This window comes from Rhinopithecus roxellana, chromosome 9, assembly GCF_007565055.1.
Source record: "Rhinopithecus roxellana isolate Shanxi Qingling chromosome 9, ASM756505v1, whole genome shotgun sequence".
Classification (NCBI taxonomy): Eukaryota; Metazoa; Chordata; class Mammalia; order Primates; family Cercopithecidae; genus Rhinopithecus; species Rhinopithecus roxellana.
The window spans coordinates 62,156,692-62,172,277 of record NC_044557.1 but is presented as its reverse complement, the minus strand read 5'-3'; the positions used below and the strand labels follow the sequence as shown (position 1 = coordinate 62,172,277).

General features: G+C 41.8%; 1 protein-coding gene across 2 annotated transcripts in view; it reads left to right on the top strand.

Moving 5' to 3' along the window:
- The first annotated feature begins 1,292 nt into the window (after positions 1–1,292).
- NIPAL2 (NIPA like domain containing 2) overlaps positions 1,293–15,586 on the top strand; it is a 100,994-nt gene continuing 86,700 nt past the window's right edge. The window contains exon 1 of one of the 2 annotated variants that reach the window (XM_010385620.2): positions 1,293–1,631. In XM_010385620.2, coding sequence (XP_010383922.1) covers positions 1,497–1,631 — 135 coding nt within the window. In that variant the 5' untranslated portion in view covers positions 1,293–1,496. The remainder of the gene's footprint in view (positions 1,632–15,586) is intronic. The other variant, XM_030937756.1, reaches the window with a different exon arrangement.

Below are 15,586 nucleotides of genomic sequence, written 5' to 3'. Positions count from 1 at the left end.
CAAGAAACTACACAATTTCTGAGATGACATGTCTTGCTTTTTCTATATGTGAAATGACTTTTTCTCACTCTTTTCTCTCATTTGCACATTTCCCCTAAGAAACACTGAAAACTGTCCCTGCTCCCTTCTAGGCAGCAATTCTCTTTTCTTGAAGGTCTCTCTTTCATGAAGTCATGGAAGTCAAAGCACATTATCTAAGAAAAACCTCAGCATTGTGTAAACAAAAGAAGGCAAGTACGGCCGGGCGCGGTGGCTCAAGCCTGTAATCCCAGCACTTTGGGAGGCCGAGGCGGGCGGATCACAAGGTCAGGAGATCGAGACCATCCTGGCTGACACGGTGAAACCCCGTCTCTACTAAAAAAAAAATACAAAAAACTAGCCGGGCGAGGTGGCGGGCGCCTGTAGTCCCAGCTACTCGGGAGGCTGAGGCAGGAGAATGGCGTAAACACAGGAAGCAGAGCTTGCAGTGAGCCGAGATCGTGCCACTGCACTCCAGCCTGGGCGACAGAGCGAGACTCCGTCTCAAAAAAAAAAAAAAAAAAAAAAAAAAAAAAAAAAAAAACAAAAGAAGGCAAGTATCAGGCTTCAGGCAACAGTATAGAATCATGGTCTTTTTAAAGTGAGAAATACCTTACAGATCATTTGTGGTCACACATTATTATTTGAATACAGGCAAAACCAGAACATCTCGTTAGAGTTCTTAAGATTAATAACAACATTTATCTCTCATCCTAAATCCATATATAGAGTAGCTGGCAAGTTTTCCGCAATTCCACCTGGTCCCATCTGAAGAAAACCCAATCCAGTCATCGCACACTGGGGTCCTACGGTCTACCACATTCCTCATTCAACGATTATTTACTAAGGATGTATCAAGCACTGACACTGAGATTTAATCGCTCGGATCTTTTTTGCTCATATTGCTTACAATATTTCTGGGAACTCATGACATTTTCATATGCAATTAACTTTTAAAATATCAGTGAGAAACACTACATATGTGATAGGGGACCGGAATTGCCAGGTAGAGATGGGAGATGGTAGCTGCTTTGGGTTAGTCAGTGTCTCCTCCTTTTCCACTGACTTGGACAAATGTTTACATCGGAGATGATCTGACTCTGGCCCCGACAAGCGCGGGCACCCGTTGCGGAGGGCCGCGGGGATTGCCCCCTGGGCAGTGCGGCCCGGAGGATGCAGACACTGGCCCGGCGGGAGGAAGACGCGGTGCGAGCCGTGCGGCCCCGGGAGGCCGCAGATCGCCGGTCTCCCAGCCGACACCTTGCTTCGGAGGAGGAGAGGAGGCCACGCCCGGCCTGGCTGGAAGCACCTGCGGCCGCGCGGGGGCGGGAGCCAGGTGGCCTCGGCGCGCCAGCCTCGCCCGGGCACCGAGCAGGAAGTGGCTGCGGCGTGGCCCGGGCGCGGCCTCCTCGCGGTGCAACCGGGCGGGGAGGCGGCCGCAGCCCGAGCCAGAGCCTGAGAGCCGGGAGCGAGACCTCATGGCAACATTGGCGCCCGCGGGCCCCGGGGAAGCCGCCTCGGCCTCCCTGGACGAGCTGTCACTGAATTTCACGTACGGGGCGCCAGGTGCCGGCAACGGCTCCCTCTCGGGCGCCTGGTACCGCAGGAACCAGGTAAGGGCCGCCCCGCAGCTCCCGCAGCCCGGTGGGGACACGGCCGGGTCGGCTGCCTTCGGGCGCCTCTGCGCCTCGGCCGCTTTCCTGCCAGCTCTCAGGAAGACACCCGGGCTCTCCGAGTGGAAAGAGCTGACATGCGATGTTTCCTGCATTGACCTAAGTCCCCCTCATGTGGGAGCGCGGGGGTCCGCCCAGTCTTCCTCTCCCGGCAACCTGGCACTGAGAGTGGGCGTCCAGGTCCGGGGCCTTGACCTCAGCCACCCTTTCCTGGGCCTCCTGGTCCTGATCCCGCCTCCCCAGCCGGTGTCCGCCCTCTTCTCCCGGAAGGCATCTAGGAGTGTGGGGGCGATTATCCACTCATTTTCACCCCAGGATCCTTTTACAGTTAAAAGAAAAGAAGAAAAAAAGTGACACCCTGTTGTCAGAAGCAGAAAACTCATTAAGGGTAACCTAATGTCACCTCGCGCAGATGCCTTGCGTGTGTCCCTGGTGTCTCAACACAGCTCTTCCATTTCCGTGCGAGGAACACATTTTTTCAGGTTGCATTTGCAGAACTCTCATTCTTTCCAACCGGCCCTTTGGGAAAACATTGTTAACTTAAACAACGCCAGTTTACACTGGAAATATACATTTAACAAAATCAAAGGGACCTGGAGTCGCCCATTTATTTTTGGCTTGGTTTAAGATGAGGAAGAGCTCTGACCAACCCTTCCTCTGGCAGCATTCACATTGCAACTGAGTTTTATCACGGTGGATTCCAGGCTTCCTCCTGTTTTCATTAAATGTGTTACTTTGTTCTTGTTCTTTAACAAAACCATGGATACTTTTATTTTTGCAACAATATAATCAGAAAATATTTGTTGCTGTTGTTCTAAATCGGAGAGTTTAACCAATTATCAAACATTTAGATTCCTTTTATGCCTGAAGTGTTTTAAATGCTAATTTCTGAATGCAGAAGACAATATATTTGTATAAAAAATAAGTAAGATAAATAAGCATGCTCACTTTATTAGTTTTCAAGAGGGGAAAGTATTGTTTTAAGTCATTTCATCATAAAAGACATAAAAATAGGAAAAATGAGGGTACTCAGAGCCTCTTGATCAGTGTTTGTAATCCATCCCCATTTCTCCTTTCTTCTACAAAGGAATTACAAAGAAAAGCATCATTTTTATTGGAACTTGAGTATATCTAGTATATTATTCTTATATTAGATGCATTCTCAATGTAAGTTTAAGAATGAATTATCTATCCCCTCTTGAAAACAAACAAAAAAAAAAATTAGAGGGTTAATAGATGTGATCATCCAAAAACAGGACATTGTTTTCACAGTGGAAACCTCTGTAGTCATTAGTTTTCTTTGACATTTCCTGGAATTCTTGATTGTCTTGGCTCTCTGATATCCAAACACAGATTATCATGTGACATTAATGCAAAGCAAATACTGTTTGCAAGGCTTAATTTGCCTTTGACAGTATGTATTTGTACAGGTTAGAAAGGATGTATCCAGAATGTGCTAATTGAAATTACTGAGCTGACATCTAAACTTTGCTGGTTTGAGATAAGACTGTATCAAGTTTTCCCATTACTGTGCAAATTTAGGCCCTCTTATAAGATGGTGGTATTTTATCTTTTTGGCAATTGCATTTGTGTTAAGCAAAAGTAAAAATTAATTTTTAAAAAGTTCACTCGAGAAGCATTTTATTGAGTGCCTCTGGTGTTGTCCAGGCCAGTAAAAATAAAATTGAGTCTGATTTTTCTTGTCTTTTTCAACACTGAATAGAAATGGCTGAAAATGGGTGTGGTTCCAGAAAAACAAAGTGTGAGATATAAATGTGTCACTCCCATAATCAAAATGAATGTTGGTTGCTAGCTAGCCACAGCTTAATGATGCTTATTTGCTTGCCTCCATTGGTTTTATCACAACTAAAATATTTGCACAGTGCGTGCTGGCTGATGGCCTAGTTCTCTGTCCCTTTGTCCCTTCCAAAGTGATTATCATCAAATCTGATCAATTAACCTTAATACATAGAAATAGACAAACTTCCCTGGAATGCTTTCATGTAATAGATGAATGTTTAACAGTGGCCATTTGGAATCAATGTTGTCTAAGGCAAAGGTGTGAGTGCTTCTGTGGACATTTGGAATCAATGTTGTCTAAGGCAAAGGTGTGAGTGCTTCTGGAGGAAGAAATCTCAAAGCAACTCAAAAGTAGTAGTTCAGTAGGGAAAGATGTCTTAGGAGCAGAGAGGTAAGGTCTTTGCCCTTTGCACTACTCAGATGCTGTGTGCTTGGTGAAAAGCCTGGCCTATAGAAGTATAGATGTGACAGAGTTGTGCCAGGTAAACAAAGGGCACTTTATGTTTGATCCACACGTTTTCAGTAGAGAAGGATAATGTTCCCAAGATGTTTATTGAGCTCCGTGCTATGTACAAAGCACTGCAGGGATATTCAATATAGTGCAAGACCCAAACTCTTCCTTCTGTGAATATTATTAGGTGTTTGGGAAAATGAGCTATGTAAGTAATGCCAAAACAAGGCAGTATGTTGTAAGTGTTTTGTGAGTGATATAAAGTCCTATGGAAATTCAGAGCAAGGGGGCATTTGGCTGGCCATCAGTGATGCTTTGTGGAGAGGTGGAGCTGGACAGTTAAAGATGGACAGGGTTTCATTGGTAGGCATGCACAGGGTAGGGCATTTCAGGAAAGGAAAAAGCTCAGGGACCCAGGAGCAGCCCTCATGGCCTGGACAGGTGCCTTTCTGAATATTTTCCTTCCTAGAGTACAGTTCAGCCATCATTCTGGTTGCGGTAGAAGATGGAGACTGACTATAAGGTGGAAATATGTTTTAGGGTCTTGTATATAGTCATGGATTGCCTTGAAGGACTGGTGACAAAGTTTAGACTTTACCTTGTAGACAGTGGGGAGCCATTGAAGATTTTTTTTGAGGAGTGCAGGAATCAAAGCAAATTAAATTTAAAAAATTTAAATTAAGGCTAGCTGGATCCAGAGTTTTCAAACTGGTCAGCTGTGGACTCAATCCAGCCTATAGATACATCTTGTTTGGCCAGCAGAGAGGCTTCAAAATCTTCAATACATTGCCAACACTTAAAAATGAGAAGATTAAATACAAAATTTCAAGTTACCATAATCTCTTTAAATATTAGGAGTTCCAGGAACACTGGGCCTTTTCCCCCACATGATCACTGAGCTGGATATCATGTTTAAAGCAAGCTGTGCTTCCTGCTGTAGCTCTCTTGCTTCTCTTTTCTTTTACCTACTGACTCCCATATGCATTTTTTTAAAATTTTTAATTTTTATGGATACATAATAGTTGTACATATTTATGCGGTCCATGTGAAATTTCAAAACATAGGCATTTAATTTGCAACCAGTGCTAGAGTCTGTCACCTCTGCTGTTAACTAGCATACTTGGACAAGTCACTTAATTTCTCTGGATGTCAGTTTCCTTATTGGTAAAAATTAGAGTTGGACCAAAAGATGTCCAGCTTCCCTCATGCTATGTGGTTGAATAAAGAAGGGACAAACCAGCAAGGTTTGTAGAGAGAATGGATAGAAGAGGGAAAATGTGGGAAATAATGGGAGGGAGGATTTTGTTGTTGGTTCGTTAAATTTATGCGTATTGTTAAATGTCTTAATTCACAAGGACATGGTCAGAAAGGTTTTTTCTGCATAGGGTGAGATGAAACTTCAGGATTTTTTATGCCCTTTCTTTGAACTTTTGATATTCAATGGCTTGGATTTTAAAGTCAACATATTTAAGGGAAAATTGATATAACTTGGCAGGGAGGAGGACAGCAAGGAGACGGACATTTGTTATGCATTTACTGTGTGACACTTTATAGCTGTTATCTCATTTGAGCCCCCCTCAGCCTCGTAAGGTATGTATTATCCTCACTGCTCATGTAAGGAAACTTGTGTTAAATAAGTTGCCCCGAGATCTTACAGCAAGTGTGTTTAACTGCAAAACTACTTTTATTCCATGCCTGAAGGCCATTGCTAGAAACTAAGGCTTGAAAACAATGTGGTAAGAGTCCACGTGAAGGGAAAATGATTAAGGCTTTTCTCTTGCTGGTCTTGAGAAAAATCGTGCTGAGTTTTATATTACCCTTTTATTAATTTTGCTTTGCTACCATCTATCTCTTTTCTGCTAGTAGCTGCATATGACTATCTCTTAAAGAAAGAAGAGTGCAAAACTTTCAAATTGCTGGTCCTTTCCATTTCCTTCCTAAGAAAAATTCTTTCTCTATTTTGTTGTGTTCATACTTGATTTTGTTCTCTTCGTTATGTATCCAATGTGATATTTTTTCCTTTATCAGATTTTCTAGGAGATGTATGTATAAGGCAGCAAGAAGCCAAACATGGTAGCTTGTGCCTGTAGTCCCAGCTACTCAGGAGGCTGAGACAGGAGGAGCTCTTGAGTCCAAGAGTTCAAGACCAGCCTGGGCAACATAGTGTGATGCTGTCCCTTAAAAAAAAAAAAAAAAAAAAAGCAAGAAGGGAGAGGGAGGAAGAAAGAGATTATCTCAAAGCAACTGTTCAAAACTTTTGTAAATCAATAAATAAGTCCCCTGGCCCTTGTTAGAGGAACTGAGTTTTAATATACTTGTGTATGTGGCAGACCAGATATTTGCATTTAAATCTACCTGATACCCTCCTTATGGCTTGAGTAATACTACATAGTTATAATATTCACATTGAGGCAATCAGCCAAATCCAAGCTATGGGAAACTGCCAGTTTACAGCATACATGGCCTGGTTTCTTAAAAAATCATTTTGATAAGGAAACATGGGGAAAAAATAGATAGTTGGATGACCTATCGATTAAAATAGACCTAAAAGACACAGCAGAAAAAGACACCATTTACTATAGTATCTAGGGTTTCTTTAAAAATCATTTTTATGAGGAAAAAAGTGGAAAAAATGGGTAGTTGGATGACCTATAGATTAAAATAGACCTAAAAGACACAGCAGAAAAAGACACCATTTACTATAGTATTTAGGGGCACACACTTGGATGATAAAGCTGTAAGAAAAAGCCAGAAAGTGATTGCCACAAAGTCAGGCCAGCAATTCCTCTGGGGAAGGGAGAGGGTTGTGATGGGAGGAGGAAAAGGGAGGGTTTGGGTAGGGACCCAATTTCTATTCTTGATCTGGATATTTTCCTTATGATAATTTATTGTAGTAATTTACTCATCAAAATAATTATCTTCACAGTTGTCTATATAATTTTTAAAACCTTAAAAAATAATACTAACATTGCTATGACTATTCAGCTTGCATGCTTCACCTAGGTAGCATGGGAAATGCTATGTCATAACCATTTTGTTAGCTTATGAGAATTAAACAATTTGTTTTTCCAATGTTGATGACTGTTCACACTGACATTTGAGAACTTACCTTGGAAAGGTTGACATTCCCCAAAGCTATCCTTTTTGTTCCTGTATTGTGCTGTTATAAAAGCTTGGACTCTTTACTGGATGTGTTGCCAAGTTTCTCGATTTCTCCATTTCTTGGCTTTCTCTATATAAATGGAAATAATAATAATACATATGTACCTTACAGAGTTGTTGTAGGCACAAAATATGATAATGCATGTCAAATAGTTAGCAAAATGCCAGACACATAGCAAGTACCCAATAAACACTAGCTATTATTACATTGCAATCAACCTATATTATAGGAAATGTCATAAAAATGTATTCTAATAATCAGTAATTTTTGGACTCAGCTCATTGCAAATGGAAATAAGAAAAATTATGTCAGTTATTTGATGTAACTTTGCTTTCTTTAAACCATAACCACTATTTCTCTGCATCTAGTGCCTTCCTCACTCTCTTTGATGTTTGCCTCCCTTTCAGTCACATTTCAGAACTCTTCCTAAGGAGAGTAATTTTCTAATTGGAGCACTTGATATCTCGAAGTACTAAGGCAGAGATTCTTCCCATGTCTTCAGCCACTTTCCAGACTTCCAGGTTGGAAAGGTGGTGAGTGTAGCACTGGGAACAGCTGATAGAGGTGTTTGGTGGCAGTAGTGTCATCATATTTCAAAGGCCCTGACTGTGGTTTAACCAAGCAGAAGGACCACCATCCCAGCCTAGGAAAGCTCATTTAGTGTTAACATAAGACTTTATGCATTTATTTTAGCTTTTTTTTCTTTCCTGAAAGACTGATATTCCTCTATTCCATTTATAACTTCTGTTAACTGCCCCCTTCCCCATTCTATATTCCAATAGACTTACATTTTACATAAAGTCAAATCTCTTCACCCAGTCTGTCATGGCCCACCAAAGCGTCCTAATTGCATGAAGCCTGGCAGATAGTACTCTACTGCCCCTACATATAGCTCTCAGGATGTACACACTACACATTTGCCTCACCGTGTCACTTTCCCAGCCCTTGGTCACTCTTAATGTGTTTTTGTTTTGTTTTGTTTTGTTTTTTTAGACAGAGTCTCACTCTGTCACCCAGGCTGGAGTGCAGTTGCAGTTGTATGATCTCAGCTCACTGCAACCTCTGCCTCCTGGGTTCAAGTGATTCTCCTGCCTCAGCCTCCTGAGTAGCTGGGGCTACAGGCATGTGCCACCATGCCCAAATAATTTTTGTATAGATGGGGTTTTACCATGTTGGCCAGGCTGGTCTTAAACTCCTGACCTCAGGTGATCCACCCGCCTCAACCTCCCAAAGTGCTGGGATTATAGTTATGAGCCACCGTGTCTAGCCTCAACATGGTATCTTGCCATCTTTGGCACATATCAGGAGGTGCTGACTGATCCCTAATGTAAATATTGGCTGATATATATTTAGTTATGAGCTCCATGCCTCACTGAAGATTGTATTTGTCCCAACATGACTTCTTCAGAGACCCACCCTGAGCTTGGCAGGTCATACCATGTCTGCATAAAAGAGTGTCTGGCTGCTTGCCTGTGGCCTCAGCACTGGTTCCCTAAATCACCTTAGTCTTTTTCATGCTGCTATAATAGTATACCACAGACTGGGTAATTGATAAACAATAGAAGTTTATTCGGCTTATGGCTTTGGAGGCTGAGAAGTCCAAGGTCTAGGGGCTGCATCTGGTGAGGGCCTTCTTGCTGTGTCATAACATGAGGGAAGGCATCAAATGGTGAAAGAATGTGCAAGAGAAAGCAAGAGAGGGCCAAAGTTGCTTTTATAAGAAACCTACTCCACAAACAAAGACATTAATCCGCTCATGAAGGCAGAGCCCTCATGACCGAATCACCTCATAAAGGTCACACCCTTCAATACTGTTGCATTGGGGATTAAGTTTCCAATACATGAACTTTGGGGGACACATTTAAACCATTTCATCACTTGACCCCACTTCACCTTCTTTGCAACTCTCAAATTGTTTCCTCCTTCAGGAACTTGGACCATTGGCCTGATTTCTTTAGCTTGCAAGAGGAATCAGTCTTTCTTCCGGTCTTTGAACTTGGCTTCCCTACCATGAATGCTTTGTAAGTTAAGAGGTTTTAGGTTGCAAGTTACACACACACACACAGACACACACACACACACACAAAGAAGAAGAAGAAAACAGAAGAAGAGAGAAGAAGAGAAGAAGAAGAAGAAGGGGAAAAGAATAAGAAGAAGAGAAGAAGAAGAAGAAGAAGAAATAGAAGCAGAAGAAGATAATCCAGCGAGGTATGAAGAGGAGAGAAAAGAAGAAGAAGACCGCTTCCCCCCTCATCATCTCCTCTCCTTCCTCCCTCCTCCTCGGAGAAGAAAGAAACTAACTTTAACTGACTTAAATAAGAAAAGAAAGTAATCCATTTGGATGATGTAAAAGGTCAGAAGAACTCTGGGTTCAGTCAACCCTCCATCCGGGGGGCTTTAAAAATATGCTGAATGCTCAGTTTCTCACTCTCATTTTCAACTTTTGTTCTTCAGGGTTGTTGGTTCCACTTTTATCAGGCTCATCCCTCTAGGGTACATACTTCCTTTCACCCCTTGGAAGAAAGAGCTTGACTTTCTCAGCCACTAATGAAAAAACATGGGCTTTAGTCTGATTGGATGATGTTAAGACCATGTCCTATCTCATACCAGTCACCAAAGTTGGAGTTACTGGGCTTAGTGTTCCCAAAGCACATGGGCACTCTTGAGAAGGACTGGACACCCACCTGAAATAGGAGTCCTGTAACCAAGAGAAAAGGGCACTGTATGCCTCAACAGCAATCCCCCTGCAGGTGGGCTCAAGTCCTCCTCCTGTGGAGTTTTGTCTTCATGGGACATGCTTGGGCTAACATCACTCCTAGCTCACCCAGGACCTTTCATTTCTATGTCCTGGCTCACATGAGCGGCTCCCCAGAATAACTCACTCATTCGGCCTTGTCTTTGTTGGTGGGACCCAAACAGTAATCTCCTTAGAAGCTTAGATTATAGGTTTAATTTCTGAAATATTTTCAAAAGCATCATCCCTAAGCAGTAACTATTTCCAAGTTCTAAATATATCTCCTCCTGCCCCCAAGAAATTCTAGAAAGGCCTCTGCTCATTCCTATTGATAGAAAAATTAAAAGGAACAAGTGGCAAAGGCAGTGTCCTCTGCTTGGTCTCTATCTTGTTTATTCTTGCTAGGCAAGTTCTTATCAACAAACACCTCTTCAGTAGGTAGGACAAGTTCAGCATATTTAGGTGACTTAGGTTATGGTGTACAAATACAATGCTGTATGGAGTCCTGGGGTCATGTTAGCATTGTGAATATCTCATTCAGGTTTGAGGTGATTCCTGGGAATTCTGGGGATCTTTATTTCCTCTTCAACCTCTGGACTTGCAGGGCTCTGCTTGTTCCAGGGCTGTTTTGGGGGCTGTCTGTATTGTGTTCCCTCTTATCACAGCCCACATTAGGCTGGGTCAGTGAATTAACGAAGGTCCAAAATGCAACCAACTTTCCATTCAAGAAAAATCGTAAGCAGAGAGTCCTTCTCTATAAGGCAGTATTACCAAAGAAGTCAGAAAACATGGACTATGACCTCAAAAAGTAGCTGCATTTTTTGTGATATACATTGTGTGTGTGTGTGTGTGTGTGTGTGTGTGTGAGAGAGAGAGAGAGAGAGAGAGAGAGAGAGGATGCCTTAGAAATACTTGAAAAACATTTGAAAAAGTGGTTAGAAGTCACCCTCCTTATATAACCTGGTGAGTTATTTACATTAAACTTCCAGAACTAACATGGTTCTGTTTTGTGATTGTGAATAAGAGAGCCAAAACAGAAGAGGAAAGATTGTGACATACATTTGGATATGGCTGCTGGAGTCACAATGGTAGAGAAATGGGCAGTTCTTTGTGAGCAAGATTCGACCCAAATAACAATTGCCATCAGTGAATCCTGTAGGTGTCAAATGAGCGTTGACCATGAGGTGTGTTGGGACCTGGCTGCTATGCCAGTGGGATGTGAGGCTTTTGCCAGGAATAGGGGGCTTAGGGATGAGGAAATATGCTTAGCTGTGAGGATTGGCCCTTTAGAGGTTGTGAAGAGCCCAAGTCACAATGTCTAAGGGGTATAGCAAACTTGAACTTGATTCCTGACTCAATTTCAGAAAGGTCTAATCTGGTGGGTGGTGAGGGCATCAGGAGTCTCTGGCAGAGATCAGTGAATGAGTGGCAACATCATCACAATCCCTCCCCATATCAAGACAAAGACTCACCTGGTGGCTGACACCTGATATAGGCTGTAGAGTTTAGTCTTTGGGGAAAGATGCTGACAAAATACTGTTGGAGTTCAAGGCAGGCATTGCTCCCAAATAGAATATGCACTCCGGAGACCCAGGCAGGTGTGGGGTAGAGTGATGCAGCTGACAGAGCTCACAGCATCCAGCTTTTGCAGAAGAAGCCTTGTTCCAAACCTGGGCTGGGCCTGCAAAAGGTGGCCTGCAATCCTGCTTCTTTGGAAACAAAGGATTATGGGTTGTTAAAACTATTATAATAAACATGTTCTTGTAAAACATGAAAGTTATAAGGCCCTATATTGACCTGGACATAGACAGTGGCATTCTTTGTGTTCAGCATGTCTGTTTTTGTTTCAAAAACTTCCTCCCCAGTATTATACAGGATTAAGCTGTTTTGTAATAGAACCAAGTTTAAGACTTCCTTAACTGGAATCTCACCTTTTCTTGACTATTGTTGCTCCCCATTTAACAAAGTGTTAAAAGCCCTCAAAGGGTGTGTTATTAAATGTATTGCTTTTTCCATAAATGTGCTCTGCTGAGACTTACATTTCTCAGAAATTAAAAAGCCTGGTGGCTTCTTAGCAAAACTCAGGCTTATTTTTAATGAAATTTTGTTTTTAAAAATAATGTACAATTATATAAATAAATGTGTTCCCTAGTAAAAGACAAATGTAATCATTCTTAATTGCATGGGAAGGCAATATGTTGGGGTTTTCTGCCTAGGCTTTAAGGCTGATTAAAAATTGGCATGAAACAGCTTGTAGAATAGCAACGATGTACTGTGTTATGTAACCCTGAGCCTTTATGTTGGCTTTTAAATAACCCAATTTGGATCTGGTGTCATACAATTTTCTCAGGATAGGAACCCAATAACCCAATAGCATACAATAACCAAGATAACAAATTAAAAATCTGCTCCTGACTGAAAATGTTTCTTTCTTCTTTTTCACATATAGGATTATAGTTTTAACTCGGTTTGTGTTAGTATTGCAGACAACTCAATTATCTACAAGAATGAAGGAGATTAGTGGTAAAAATAGCTCAACCCACCCAGTAATCTAAAAAGCATTACCGTATTTCAGGTTGTCTCCTATGTTTGCTGTTATGAATATTGTTTCTTTTTTCTTTTCTTTTTTGTTTTTAGAGACAGGGTCTCACTCTGTTGCCCAGGCTGGAGTGCAGTGGTACAATCATAGCTCACTGCAGCCTCAAACTCCTGGGGTGAAGTGATCTTCCCACCTCAGCCTCCTGAGTAGCTGGGACTACAGGTGCGTGGCACCACGCCCAGCTAGTATTGTTTCTTTAGGACCCTGTTTTAATTAACTATCCTCATCACCCCTACTTCTTGTCTGAACTCCTAGATCGATCTCCTGCTTGGTCTTCCTGTTCCCTGGTCTCCTTGCCAGTCCATCCTCCACACTGCAGCTAGGATGAGTCTTCCAAAAGCCAAATCTAGACTTAGCCTTCTCTAGTTTGTGTCTTTGTGTTCTTTGAGTTCCTTGTGTCTTAGCACCGCCTACAGATCCGTGGCACAAAACGTCTCCTGCTTGCCTCTCCAGACCAGCTATACTGCAGTCCTCTGCTTTCAGGCCTGCAGGGCACCTTGTTTGCTGCACCTTGGGCCCCTGTACCTGCTCTACCCTTAGCCGAATGCACTCACCCTGGTGAGATATCACCCTGTGAGGCTTCCCTAACTCCATCCCTGGAGTAGGCTGAACAAAGACCCCCCAGCAAAAGATATCTGCATCTAGATCCCAAAGTCTTCCTCGAATGTTACCTTGCATGGCAAAAAGAGAACTTTGCAGATATGATTCAAGTAAGGATCTTGAGATGGAGAGAGTGTCCTGGCTCACCCACATGGGCCTAAATGCCATCACAGGTATCCTCCTGACTCCTTGATTTCAGCCCAACAAAATTGAGTTTGGACTTCTAGCCTCCAGAACTGTGAGAGAATAAATTGTGTTATGTTAAGCCACCATGTTTTGTGGTAATTTGGTACAACAGCCACAGCAAACAAGTACAGTCCCCACCCTAGACAGATTTGTACTCTGTCTTCCCTATTCCCTGGGGTTCTGCAGAGCACACCTCTATTAGAGACTGAACAGGCTGTGCTCTGCTTGTTAGTGGTTGCTTTCTCTACTTCTTCTCAGCTTCCCTTCTAAAATTTTTTAATTTTTAATTTTTATGAGTACCTAGTAGGTATGTATATTTACGGGGTACATGAGATGTCTTGATACCGGCATCCAATGTTTAATAATCACATCATGGAGAATGGGGAATCCATCCCCTCAAGCTTTTATAATTGTGTTACAAACAATCCAATTATACTTTTTTAGTTATTTTTAAATGCACATTTAAGTTATTACTGGCTGGAGTCACTCTGTTGTGCTATCAGACAGTTGGTCTTACTCATTCTTCCTGTTTTTTTGTACCCATTAACCATCCCCACCTCACCACCACCTACTCCAGTACCCTTCCCAGCCTCTAGTAACCATCCTTCTACTCCTTCTGAGCTTCTTGGGGGTACTTTGCATCCTTGATTCCTGACAGGGGGCCTAACATTTAGCGGTTGCTGAATGAATGCCAAATGGATGCATGACTGGATGGATGAGGTCCTGATGTGAGCTTGCTGAAGTTGTCTGTCCCCTACATCTCTCCTCTTCTCTCTGATCATTTTCATTTCACGTCCTTTCCCTCTGTCTCGTGTGTTTTTCTCAAGCAGTGCCTACATGCGGTTTTCAGTTGCGCAATGGTTTTATTTTTCTCCTTAACATCTTTTCTTGGTTCTGCCAGCTTCCTTTTCATTTCTTCTCTTTTATCATCTCCTCTTAACTCTATTTTTAAATAAATCCATCTTCTCCTTGATTTCACTGAGGCTGCAAAGGAGGGTGTATTTAAAATTTTTTAGCTTGGAAAATTTTAAACCTATAGAAAAGTAAAAAAGAATAGTACAATAAACACCATATGTCCCTCACCTGGAGATTCACCAATTGTTAACATTGTGAAATATTTGTTTCTCTCTCTATATATATATAGATATAGATATAGATATAGATATAGATATAGATATAGATATAGATAGATTATATATATAGAGAGAGAGAGAGAGAGAGAGTAATGGGCTATTTGAAAGTCAGTGGCACACATTATAAATGTTTACTCCTAAATACTTAAGATGTATCTCTAAGAGTTTGGATGTCTTCCTGTCCCATCCTAACTGTCCTGGCACATCCTAACATGTGCCTACCTGTCTACTGGCTACAAATGCAAAACAACTCCAGTTCATTCCTAAGAGTTTACCACGAGATGGGGTGAGCTGAACACCCGTGTCTCAGACATGTCCCCTGGTTCAGGCCATTACGGTCATTTCTGCAGTAAATGGTTGAGCTAAATCACTCAACCTGTACTATTGCTGATACAAGATGCTAGATCTCATTTCCAGTTCATGCATGTTTTATTGCCAGAAACAAGAGATATCATTATTCCAGTTGTGAGTTGCATGCAACCATTACTCTGTTCAAAACGAGCTCAGAATCTGTGGTGCTTTTGTGCCATGTACTAGCTCCATTTGGATCTGATTTTGCATTTATGTTTTGAAGACAGAGCCAGGAATATGGTTGACTTCAAAGCCAGAGCTGAGACAGATCACCAATTCTACACACCCCTGTATTACCATATCCCATCTCCTTGTGGCCAAACCACTGCTCTTGCTCCACAATGGATTACAGGTCAATAACACAATACTACAGGTCGATTTGAAATATCTAAAGAACATTCTGGCACAATAAAAGTAGAATAGAAAATTGTTATTCCAAATACAATGAAAATATCTTAATACTTATCAGTGCTGCTATTTTGAACCTCATTTGATATAAATTGTATGCTGTGGCTGCCACCATGTATTTGCCAAGACATCCTGGAAAAGCCAGAAATTATGCTACAGTGGTGACAACAGTGAGCACTGCAGACATTAATTAAAGGCATCTTCCTGTGTTTCTGCCTCTACTTGTAACTACATTATTAAGATGTGGACAACCTTTCCTCCTAACTATTGTCATTGCTTTATTTCATTTGTATTGAGAAAAAGAAACAAATTCTGCTAATTAAAAACTTGTGGTGCATTGACATTGACTAGCCAAAAGGTTATCTATTGCATTCTACAGATAAATAGTGATTCAGACTTGACCTAGCGCCTTGGGCTCAAAATTTGACTGCTATCTAGCTGTGTGACTTTGCATAAGTCACTTTCCTTCT